The 10,280-nt window shown below is 40.9% G+C and overlaps 1 protein-coding gene across 1 annotated transcript in view; it reads left to right on the top strand.

Annotated features, from left to right (window-relative positions):
* The window catches only part of ears2 (glutamyl-tRNA synthetase 2, mitochondrial), a 26,302-nt gene extending 16,174 nt beyond the window's left edge, over nucleotides 1–10,128 (top strand). Inside the window, exons 6-10 of the mRNA XM_084402337.1 lie at nucleotides 1,394–1,502; nucleotides 3,280–3,433; nucleotides 4,545–4,675; nucleotides 4,762–4,894; nucleotides 9,150–10,128. Coding sequence (XP_084258463.1) covers nucleotides 1,394–1,502; nucleotides 3,280–3,433; nucleotides 4,545–4,675; nucleotides 4,762–4,894; nucleotides 9,150–9,233 — 611 coding nt within the window. The 3' untranslated portion in view covers nucleotides 9,234–10,128. The remainder of the gene's footprint in view (nucleotides 1–1,393; nucleotides 1,503–3,279; nucleotides 3,434–4,544; nucleotides 4,676–4,761; nucleotides 4,895–9,149) is intronic.
* Nucleotides 10,129–10,280: the final 152 nt, after the last annotated feature.

Below are 10,280 nucleotides of genomic sequence, written 5' to 3'. Positions count from 1 at the left end.
CACGTCTATTGCGATCTCAAAATTCCGGCCAGTTGATAATACCTAGAATATCTAAATCGACTGCTGGCGGTAGATCCTTTTCCTATTTAGCACCAAAACTTTGGAACAGCCTTCCTACCATTGTCCGGGAAGCAGACACACTCTGTCAGTTCAAATCTAGATTAAAGACACATCTCTTTGACATAGCGTTCACATAATACATTATAGACTTCTATAATTCAATATTAGGCTGCATAGATTAGGTCAGCTGGAACCGGGAACACTTCCCATAAATCCTGATGTACTTGTTACATCATGAGAAGAATGGCATCTACGCTAATTTTAGTGTCTTTGTTTATCCCAAGGTTTTCCCGCAGCCTGCCGGATCCAGGCCGTTTCCAGATCTGATGAAGGACCTTCGCCTGGACCCGATGTCAATGCAGTGCTGAAGGGCCAACTAGTCTCTCCCTATGGAGGATCCCTTTCCCACTCTACAGATAACGCGTCGTCGGGAAAACTCAATTTGCGTATCTACCCCGAATTGATAAAATAAAATAAAATTCTGAATCAAAACTATAAGGAAACACCAGTAATTTGTTTAGGTTTGGTTTGTAGGGAATTCCAAACCTGCACACATATATTCAAACGCACATAACTATAGAACTCGTTCTTAATGTGCATCTGAACGCCATCAGCGTTTCTCACAGGTTCGCGTTTAAAGTCTGTGTAGAGAGAATGGTGTCGTCTTGGCGGCCCTAATTTAAAAACAAATGATCGTTGCGACGGAAGCGAATCAATCAAAACTAACTTTAGCTGGAAAATAACTTTATTAAAGAACCGCTATAAAGCCAAAACAATCTTACGTTATATTATACATTTATCTCTGTGAAGCTGCTTTGAGACAATCTACATTGTTAAAAGCGCTATATAAATGAAGATGACACACATACACACACACACACACACACACACACACAGCCTGCTGGACCTCGTCACACACGCCGGCTCAGGCTTCAGCAGTGAGTGACACACACACACACACACACACACACACACACATACACACAGCCTGCTGGACCTCGTCACACACGCCGGCTCAGGCTTCAGCAGTGAGTGACACACACACACACACACACACACACACAGCCTGCTGGACCTCGTCACACACGCCGGCTCAGGCTTCAGCAGTGAGTGACACACACACACACACACACACACACACAGCCTGCTGGACCTCGTCACACACGCCGGCTCAGGCTTCAGCAGTGAGTGACACACACACACACACACACACACACACACACAGCCTGCTGGACCTCGTCACACATGCCGGCTCAGGCTTCAGCAGTGAGAGTAACACACACACACACACACACACACACACACAGATCATCAGATGTTGTTGTTTCTGCAGGTAATCGTATCGGTCGACGTCTGGATGAATTAATCCAAGAGTTTAACATTTCGAAGATCACAACGCATTCGGCTCTGCTGGATCTGGACAAACTCAGCGAGTTCAACAGGTTTGTTTTGTTCCCTAAATAACTCTGTCAAACGTCCAGGTTTATAGTGAGTGTGTGAGAATAGCGTGCGTTAGTTTCACACCTGCAAACTTGTCGCTTTTCGCCGACAATAGCCGTTTTCTTGGTCAATTGCTGCCCTTCATCTTCCCTTGTTGTACAGCCTACCGAAGTTAATGAAAAGTTTATGATCATAATAATAATATTTAAGTTGTACCGGCAAAAGTGCGTGTTCAGTGCTGTTCGCGAGTGACTAACCGCTTACGTTTCTGTGGTAGCCTAGAGCTCTCCTGCACTGGGATGCAAGCAGCTGCAGCTTCTTTAAGTGGCGAAAACCATTTTTAGAACAGCAGCGAAAATGTGAAAGTAGGCTATATAAACTTTAATATATATTTTATTGAAACGGTACTTTACTGTTCAAAGAGACATTTCGAAACATGTCACCTAGCCTACTTTCACTTTTGCCGCACAGACCCTTTTATGTCCTATAAATGTGTCGTATTGTTGATAATCCGCGCAGATTTCAGTTGACCGTTCTGAAGTTATTAATAACAAAACATGAATGAATGAGAAAGAAAAGAATATTGAAAATAAATATTAAAAGCGCGATAAGTCGCGAAAGAGAACTGACTGACAGGATGCTGTGCACGCGCTCCGACGCAACACGGACACGCATAGTAGCCTTTGTCTTCGGTTGCGCGCCTAAACGGTCAAATAAACACAGAAATATATCAAAATGCCTAGTCGAGTATTCACGTAAACACTGTAGATGCAAGTACTGTGTGCATTCTTTCTCTCTCTCTCTCTCACACTCACACTCACACTCTCTCACACTCACACACACACACGTTTTTTACTCTGAGGAGTTTGCAGGTCTGTAGTATAGTGGTTGAGTGAGTATAGTGTGTGTGTGTGTGTGTGTGTGTGTGTGTGTGTGTGTGTGTGTGTAGAGCTGCCAACTCTCACGCATTCACCGTGAGACCCACGCGACTGGCGCTTTTCACACACTCTCACGCCACACACCCATTTCCTCACACACAGAAGAATGGAAAAGCAAAGAGGACACGGAGACCGACAGACTAGAGCAGTTACTTACAGGTCACTGCTCTCAGATTCTGTACATTTTATTACGAAATTCAAACAATAAATACCGTTTTGGCGCTTGTAAATGTGACGTGACAGATCCCTAGCGCACGTGACCGATCATCTCTACTAGCTAAGAGTAAATAAACACGAACACTGTTGAAAGATACAGTTCAACTTAACGAAATGTATATTCCTCATACATAATATCGATCAATCAGTGTTTTTCATCCGCGTGAAGAGGTCAGTAACACAGCTGGAGAACAATTATATCACATTTACCTCAGGAAAGCCATTTAATGACCGTAATATAGGCTATAGCACGTTAGTTGGCTAGAAAAAAGAGCTATCGAGAGTATTTAGCTAAATATGTAGGCTACTATATCACATATGTATTATATTTTTACTTGTATCATTAAATAAAGTTATTATAATAAAAAATCCATTAAATCATATTAAATCAAATCACAAGAACTGAATTGAAGTCGTGAAATTTGTATCAAACAATAATAAAAAAGCGTAGCTTACCAGAAATTGTACCATATAAACATTGTAACATGTTGTCACTAAACCTAATAAAATTCAGTTTAGTTACTAAAATGTTTTGACAAACACAATACACTTATTGTGATGCAAGATTTTACATCCCCCCCCAATGATGTGTGTGTGTGTGTGTGTGTGTGTGTGTGTGACGCAGGGTTCATCTGCAGCGCCGAATCGAGGATCAACACGCGTGTGTGGAGCTGCAGGACGAGCTGAGACAGCGACTGCTTCACACACACGGCTCTGACATCAGCGACCACACCGTTCTGGAGCCGCACTACATACACAGAGTCCTGCAGCTGCGCAAGGTACTGAACACCTGTGTGTGTGTGTGTGTGTGTGTGTGAGTATAGTGCGTGTGTGTGAGTACAGTGTGTGTGTGAGTATAGTGAGTGTGTGTGAGTATAGTGAGTGTGTGTGAGTATAGTGAGTGTGAGTGAGTGAGTGAGTGAGTGTGAGTATAGTGAGTGTGTGTGAGTATAGTGAGTGTGTGTGAGTGAGTGAGTGTGAGTATAGTGAGTGTGTGTGAGTATAGTGCGTGTGTGTGAGTATAGTGAGTGTGTGTGAGTATAGTGAGTGTGTGTGAGTATAGTGAGTGTGTGTGAGTGTGAGTATAGTGAGTGTGTGTGAGTATAGTGAGTGTGAGTGTGTGTGAGTATAGTGAGTGTGAGTGAGTGTGTGTGAGTATAGTGAGTGTGTGTGAGTATAGTGTGTGTGTGAGTATAGTGAGTGTGTGTGTGTGTGTGTGTGAGTGTGTGTGTGTGTGTGTGTGAGTATAGTGCATGTGTGTGAGTATAGTGCATGTGTGTGAGTACAGTGTGTGTGTGAGTATAGTGAGTGTGTGTGTGTGTGTGTGTGTGTGTGTGTGAGTGTGTGTGAGTATAGTGAGTGTGTGTGTGAGTATAGTGAGTGTGTGTGTGAGTATAGTTGGTGGGTGTGTGAGTATGGTGTGTGAGTATGGTGTGTGAGTATGGTGTGTGAGTATGGTGTGTGAGTATGGTGTGTGAGTATGGTGTGTGTGTGTGAGTATGGTGAGTGTGTGTGTGTGAGTATGGTGAGTGTGTGTGTGTGAGTATAGTGAGTGTGTGTATAGTGAGTGTGTGTGAGTATAGTGAGTGTGTGTATAGTGAGTGTGTGTGAGTATAGTGTGTGTGTGTGAGTATAGTGAGTGTGTGTATAGTGAGTGTGTGTATAGTGAGTGTGTGTGAGTATAGTGAGTGTGTGTATAGTGAGTGTGTGTGAGTATAGTGAGTGTGTGTGAGTATAGTGAGTGTGTGTATAGTGAGTGTGTGTGAGTATAGTGAGTGTGTGTATAGTGAGTGTGTGTGAGTATAGTGAGTGTGTGTATAGTGAGTGTGTGTGAGTATAGTGAGTGAGTGTGTGTGAGGTGCTGAACATCTGCCCGTGTGTGTGTCTCAGGGTCACATCTGTTCTCTGCGGGAGCTGCTGGATCAGTCGTATTCCTACCTGTGGATCCGTCCGGGAGTCTCGAGTCAGCAGCTGAAGGACGAGAGCGTGGAGGCGGCCGACATCGCAGCGGCCGTCATACAGTGAGTATACGCAAACGTGTTATCAGTGTGTTGACGTGTCTGTGTGTGTGTGTGTGTGTTATTAACATGTGTGTGTTTGTGGTCAGGCTGGTTGGAGCCGGTGGCTCGTTCTCATCCACAGAGCGACTGAACCGTGAGCTGAAGCTGATAGCCAGCAGACTGAACACCAAATACAGCAGTGTGATGAGAGTGCTGAGACTGGCCCTGAGCGCACAGCAGGTGTGAGGCTCACACACACACACACACACACACACACACACACACACACACACACACACACACACACACACACACACACACACACACACACACACTCACTATACTGAACACCAAATACAGCAGTGTGATTCTCTTACTGTACTCACACACACTCACTATACTTTCACTATACACACACACTCACTATACTCTCACTATACTCACACACACTCACTATACTCTCACTATACTCACACACACTCACTATACTCTCTCTATACTCACTCACTCACTATACTCTCACTATACTCACACACACTCACTATACTTTCACTATACACACACACTCACTATACTCTCACTATACTCACACACACTCACTATACTTTCACTATACACACACACTCACTATACTCTCACTATACTCACACACACTCACTATACTCTCACTATACTCACACACACTCACTATACTCACACACACTCACTATACTCTCTCTATACTCACTCACTCACTATACTCTCACTATACTCACACACACTCACTATACTTTCACTATACACACACACTCACTATACTCTCACTATACTCACACACACTCACTATACTTTCACTATACTCACACACACTCACTATACTCTCTCTATACTCACACACACTCACTATACTCTCTCTATACTCACACTCACTCACTATACTCTCTCTATACTCACACTCACTCACTATACTCTCACTATACTCACACACACTCACTATACTCACACACACTCACTATACTCTCTCTATACTCACACTCACTATACTCTCTCTATACTCACACTCACTCACTATACTCTAGTGGTGTCAACAATAATCGATTCGGCGATGCATCGCAATGCGGGGCATGCACGATTCAGCATCGATGCGGCAAAGTGCCATAATCGATTATGTCACTGTTTTAGGGGTGTAACGGTACGCGTATTCGTACTAAACCGTTCGGTACAAGGCACGCATTTTCAAACCGAATGGTTATTTCAAATGTAAGCGCGTCGCGAGCGCGCTCATAATGTAGACGCTGGCGCGACCACAACATCAAATGGCAAACGCAATGTAAGCGGAACGAAACTGAGCTACTCGTGACGGACTGTTTATCAGTTTGGACCAACGCAGCGCGAGCCGATCTTATACTACACAACGCTAAGAGATCCAGTAAAGAAAGCATTTGAACTCGCCACTAAAGTAATAACATCGCTGCGAGATCTAGTGAGAAACATTCACATTTCTCCATTATTAACGGATCAAACAGCGCTGACGTGGAAACCAGGAAGAAACATTGTGACATGAATGAACTATCCAGTGTCCACAGATCTGCAATATTCACCATGGATTTACTGTAGTAACACTAACTGCAACTTTGGAAGTTTGGCAGGAATAGTAGGCTATAATGCTTTCAAGTAACGTTATGTCGGATTTATTTCGACATTATGAATGACATTGCTGCCCTCAAATGTTAATCTGAACTAAAATAAACATTTGTTTATAAGCACAAAATATTACATTTAATTTTTTCCAAGGAGCTGTTTTGCTTTATATGCTCCTAAGAAGAGTCAATTATAGCTCCATCATTGCTCAAAGAAAAAAAATGTCATACTTTATGATGTTAGTTCTAATAAAAAAAGAATACAAAAAAAAAAATCAAGGAAATTTCTCTGGCATTTCTTTCTTTTTGCCGTATCGAAAACGTACCGAACCGTGACACAAGTGTATCGTATTGAACCGAACCATGAATTTTGTGAACCGTTACACCGTACACTGTTTATTTTCTGGCCTTGAGTTGGACAATAAAGTTGAAATTTAATTTCAAATGGTTCTCAAGCAGAGAGAAGAGAAACATTGCTCATTCAAAGCACTGAAAGCAGTGATTTATGCTTTCTTTTTCAGGTTTGAAAATGCCATATCCAATACCCTGTACCATTCAATTTTATTTAATGACATTTATGTCAAAGATACAGGAGAGTGATAATACACACATAGCAGCCAATAAAATCTGTTGTTCAATATCTGACTGCTTGTATTGCCTCATGACTGATGAAAATTTTGCCTTGTTGTGTGCAGTAGAATTTTGATGCATCGAATTGAATCGAATCGTTACCTGGTGAATCGTAATCGAATCGAATCGTGAGGGCAGTGCCAATGCACACCCCTACTATACTCACACACACACACACACACACACACACACACACACTCACACACACACACACACACACACACACACACTCACTCACTCACTATACTCTCACTATACTCACACACACTCACTATACTCTCTATACTCACACTCACTATACTCACACTCACTCACTATACTCTCACTATACTCACACACACTCACTATACTCTCTATACTCACACTCACTCACTATACTCTCACACACTCACTATACTCGCAACACTCACTATACTCGCTATACTCGCAACACTCACTATACTCGCAACACTCACTATACTCTCACACGCACACACACACTCACTATACTCACACACACACTCACTCACTATACTCACACACACACACACACACACACACTCACTCACTCTACTCACACACACACACACTCACTCACTATACTCACACACACTCACTCACTATACTCACACACACTCACTCACTATACTCACACACACTCACTCACTATACTCACACACACTCACTCACTATACTCACACTCACTCACTATACTCACACACACTCACTCACTATACTCACACACACTCACTCACTATACTCACACACACTCACTATACTCCAGTGTTAATTTTGACAGCAAATTTTGATTTAGTTTTAGTCATAGTCTTTTGACTAAAAAGCCATTTAGTTTTAGTCATATTTTAGTCATCTGAATTGTTTTAGTTTTAGTTTTAGTCTAGTTTTAGTCAACGAAATACAATAAGATTTTAGTCTAATCTACAGTAGATTTAGTCGACTAAAATATAATGGGTTTAAATTTAAATGCATTTATTTAGAATTTCTCTAAAATTTCCTAACCCATATATTCCCGGAGAAAACATATATTAACCTGCTAATATGAATGATTTTAAAGTTTGAACGTGCAATACAGATACAGATTTAACTACTGTAACTTAAAAAATATCTTAAAATGAAATAAAACCACTTTTCCTAAAGTAGAACAGTCTTTTTTTCAATGAATAATATATGAATTCTTTATAACTACTTGCATACATCATTCTCTATTCTTTCAAGCATGAATTAAATATAATTAATCCTTATTAAAGCTATTAACGAGCAGTGAATGCTTTTCTCTTTTGTTGCTTGATCAATATTAAGGACACAGACCGCATTAGGTTTATTACCTACTGTCACTTTAAGACATCGGATCATGTCCAATGACATGCGGATCCAATGCACTGATGCACATCTGATACACTCACAACTGTTTAAGACATAACCGACATAATTTACATGAATACTCTTCAAAACGAACATTTAGACATAATGTTGTGTGTATTTGTCCATTCAGACACGAAAGAGAGCTCAATTCTGTACTCGCGCGCTGTATAGGTGTCTGTGAATGGCTGCACGCTTCGGGTCGGGTGTGTGCGCACAGAAAACCGTACCGAATAGAGCTCTTTTTTGCGTTGTCACTCTTATTAAGATCTACATGTCTGCTCTACTCATTCTCCCAGACGTTTACATGTTTTAACGTTTTATGAGACACGCATGCCAACCCGTGTGCCGCTGGGTAGATCAGCACGTCACAGTACAAATGTGCGCATCTACCACAAATGCAGGACATCAGACTGGATCGCTTCCACAAACGCAGGACATCAGACTGGATCGCTTCCCAAATCGTCACTATCTAACATTTTCGTCTAGTTTTTATTCGTTGACGAAAATGTCAATAGATTTTCAGTTTTTGTCATTCAAAACTAGTTTTTATTTAGTTATCGTCTCGTTTTCGTCTGTGAAAAAATGCCGTTGACGAAAATGACAAATTATTCGTCAATGAAATTAACACTGCTATACTCTCACACTCACACACACACTATACTCTCACTATGCTCACACACACACTATACTCATACACACTCACACTATATTCATACTCACACTTACTATACTCACTCACAGACACACTTAATTCACTCACACACACACACACATTATACTCACTTACACTATACTCACATTCTCACACACACAAACACACACTATACTCACTCACACACAGCAGTATGCCATTAATAACACTTAGTATTCCTCTCTGTCTGCAGAAGGGTCCCAGTGTGGCGGAGATGATGCTTTCTCTGGGTGAACAGGAGGTGTGTGTTCGTCTTCAGAAAGCTCTAGAACTCTGACTCTGACCAACGACTCAATCTGTGTTGAATAAATTGATGTTCCTGTGTTTTAGATCAGAATGTTTGCTGTGTTGAAGTCTTTCATACAGTCTGTATAAAATTCAGTCTAAAATTAATACATAATACAAAAATACAACAGAAAAACCTATAGTAGTATCTCAGTGATATTGAAATAACTCAACAATTGTCACCATACACTGGTTTAAGCCAGACTCATGATCTTATAAGAAACAACTGATTGATCTGACTGTTTACTTTATGATGCCGACACACAAATGAAGGAAAGAGCTGCTCACCTTTAAAAGAGGCTTTTGAAGCACTTAGAAAAGCTGCATCAGAGGCGGCTTCAGTTCTGCTTAAACAGACGTTGACATGCTTCTTCACATTATGTAATTGAGTATTCGTGTGTGCGTTTAATCATGTAATTCTTGCTATTCTTGGAAACACTGCAGATGCTCACAAATTATCATTCATCAAGTGTCCTTACAATAGTAGACAAGCGTGAGGCAAATTCAGAAAGTAATACCAGTAAAAAAGTTTCTTGATTTCAGCTGTCTGTGAATCTATTGTACATCATGTCTCAATTATACATAATCATTTGGTTCTGAAGCATGTTGGAACCAGATTTTAACAGCGCTTTAACATTTTCACAAAACTTTCATGACCCTCAAAATATTTTGTGGCATAGATAACTGAACATGCAAAATATCCAAATAAAGAACAGGGCTTCTGCTTCTAAACAAAAAAAAAACAAAAAAAATATTCTAGCTTCATGCATTCTTCTTTTATACAATTGAATGTGGGTTTGTTTCCTAAAAAAGCAACATTTTGAACAAAAAGCTTTTTTTTTTTTTCTCAGAGACTACAACATGCATAAACAATGTTTATAACGCTTGTTTCTGCTTCTTCATCTGTGTTTTGATCTGGAGATTCAGCACTCTTTCATAAGATGTTCAATAGCACACCCTACTGTATAACAGTGAAAACACAGTAAGTCAGAAATTCCATCAATGGCAGGGAAAGAGTTGAAAACTGACACGTTTCTTC

Source organism: Rutilus rutilus, assembly GCF_951802725.1.
Source record: "Rutilus rutilus genome assembly, chromosome: 2".
NCBI classification, from domain to species: Eukaryota; Metazoa; Chordata; class Actinopteri; order Cypriniformes; family Leuciscidae; genus Rutilus; species Rutilus rutilus.
The sequence above is the reverse complement of the archived record's forward strand: the minus strand, read 5'-3'. Positions and strand labels throughout refer to the sequence as shown.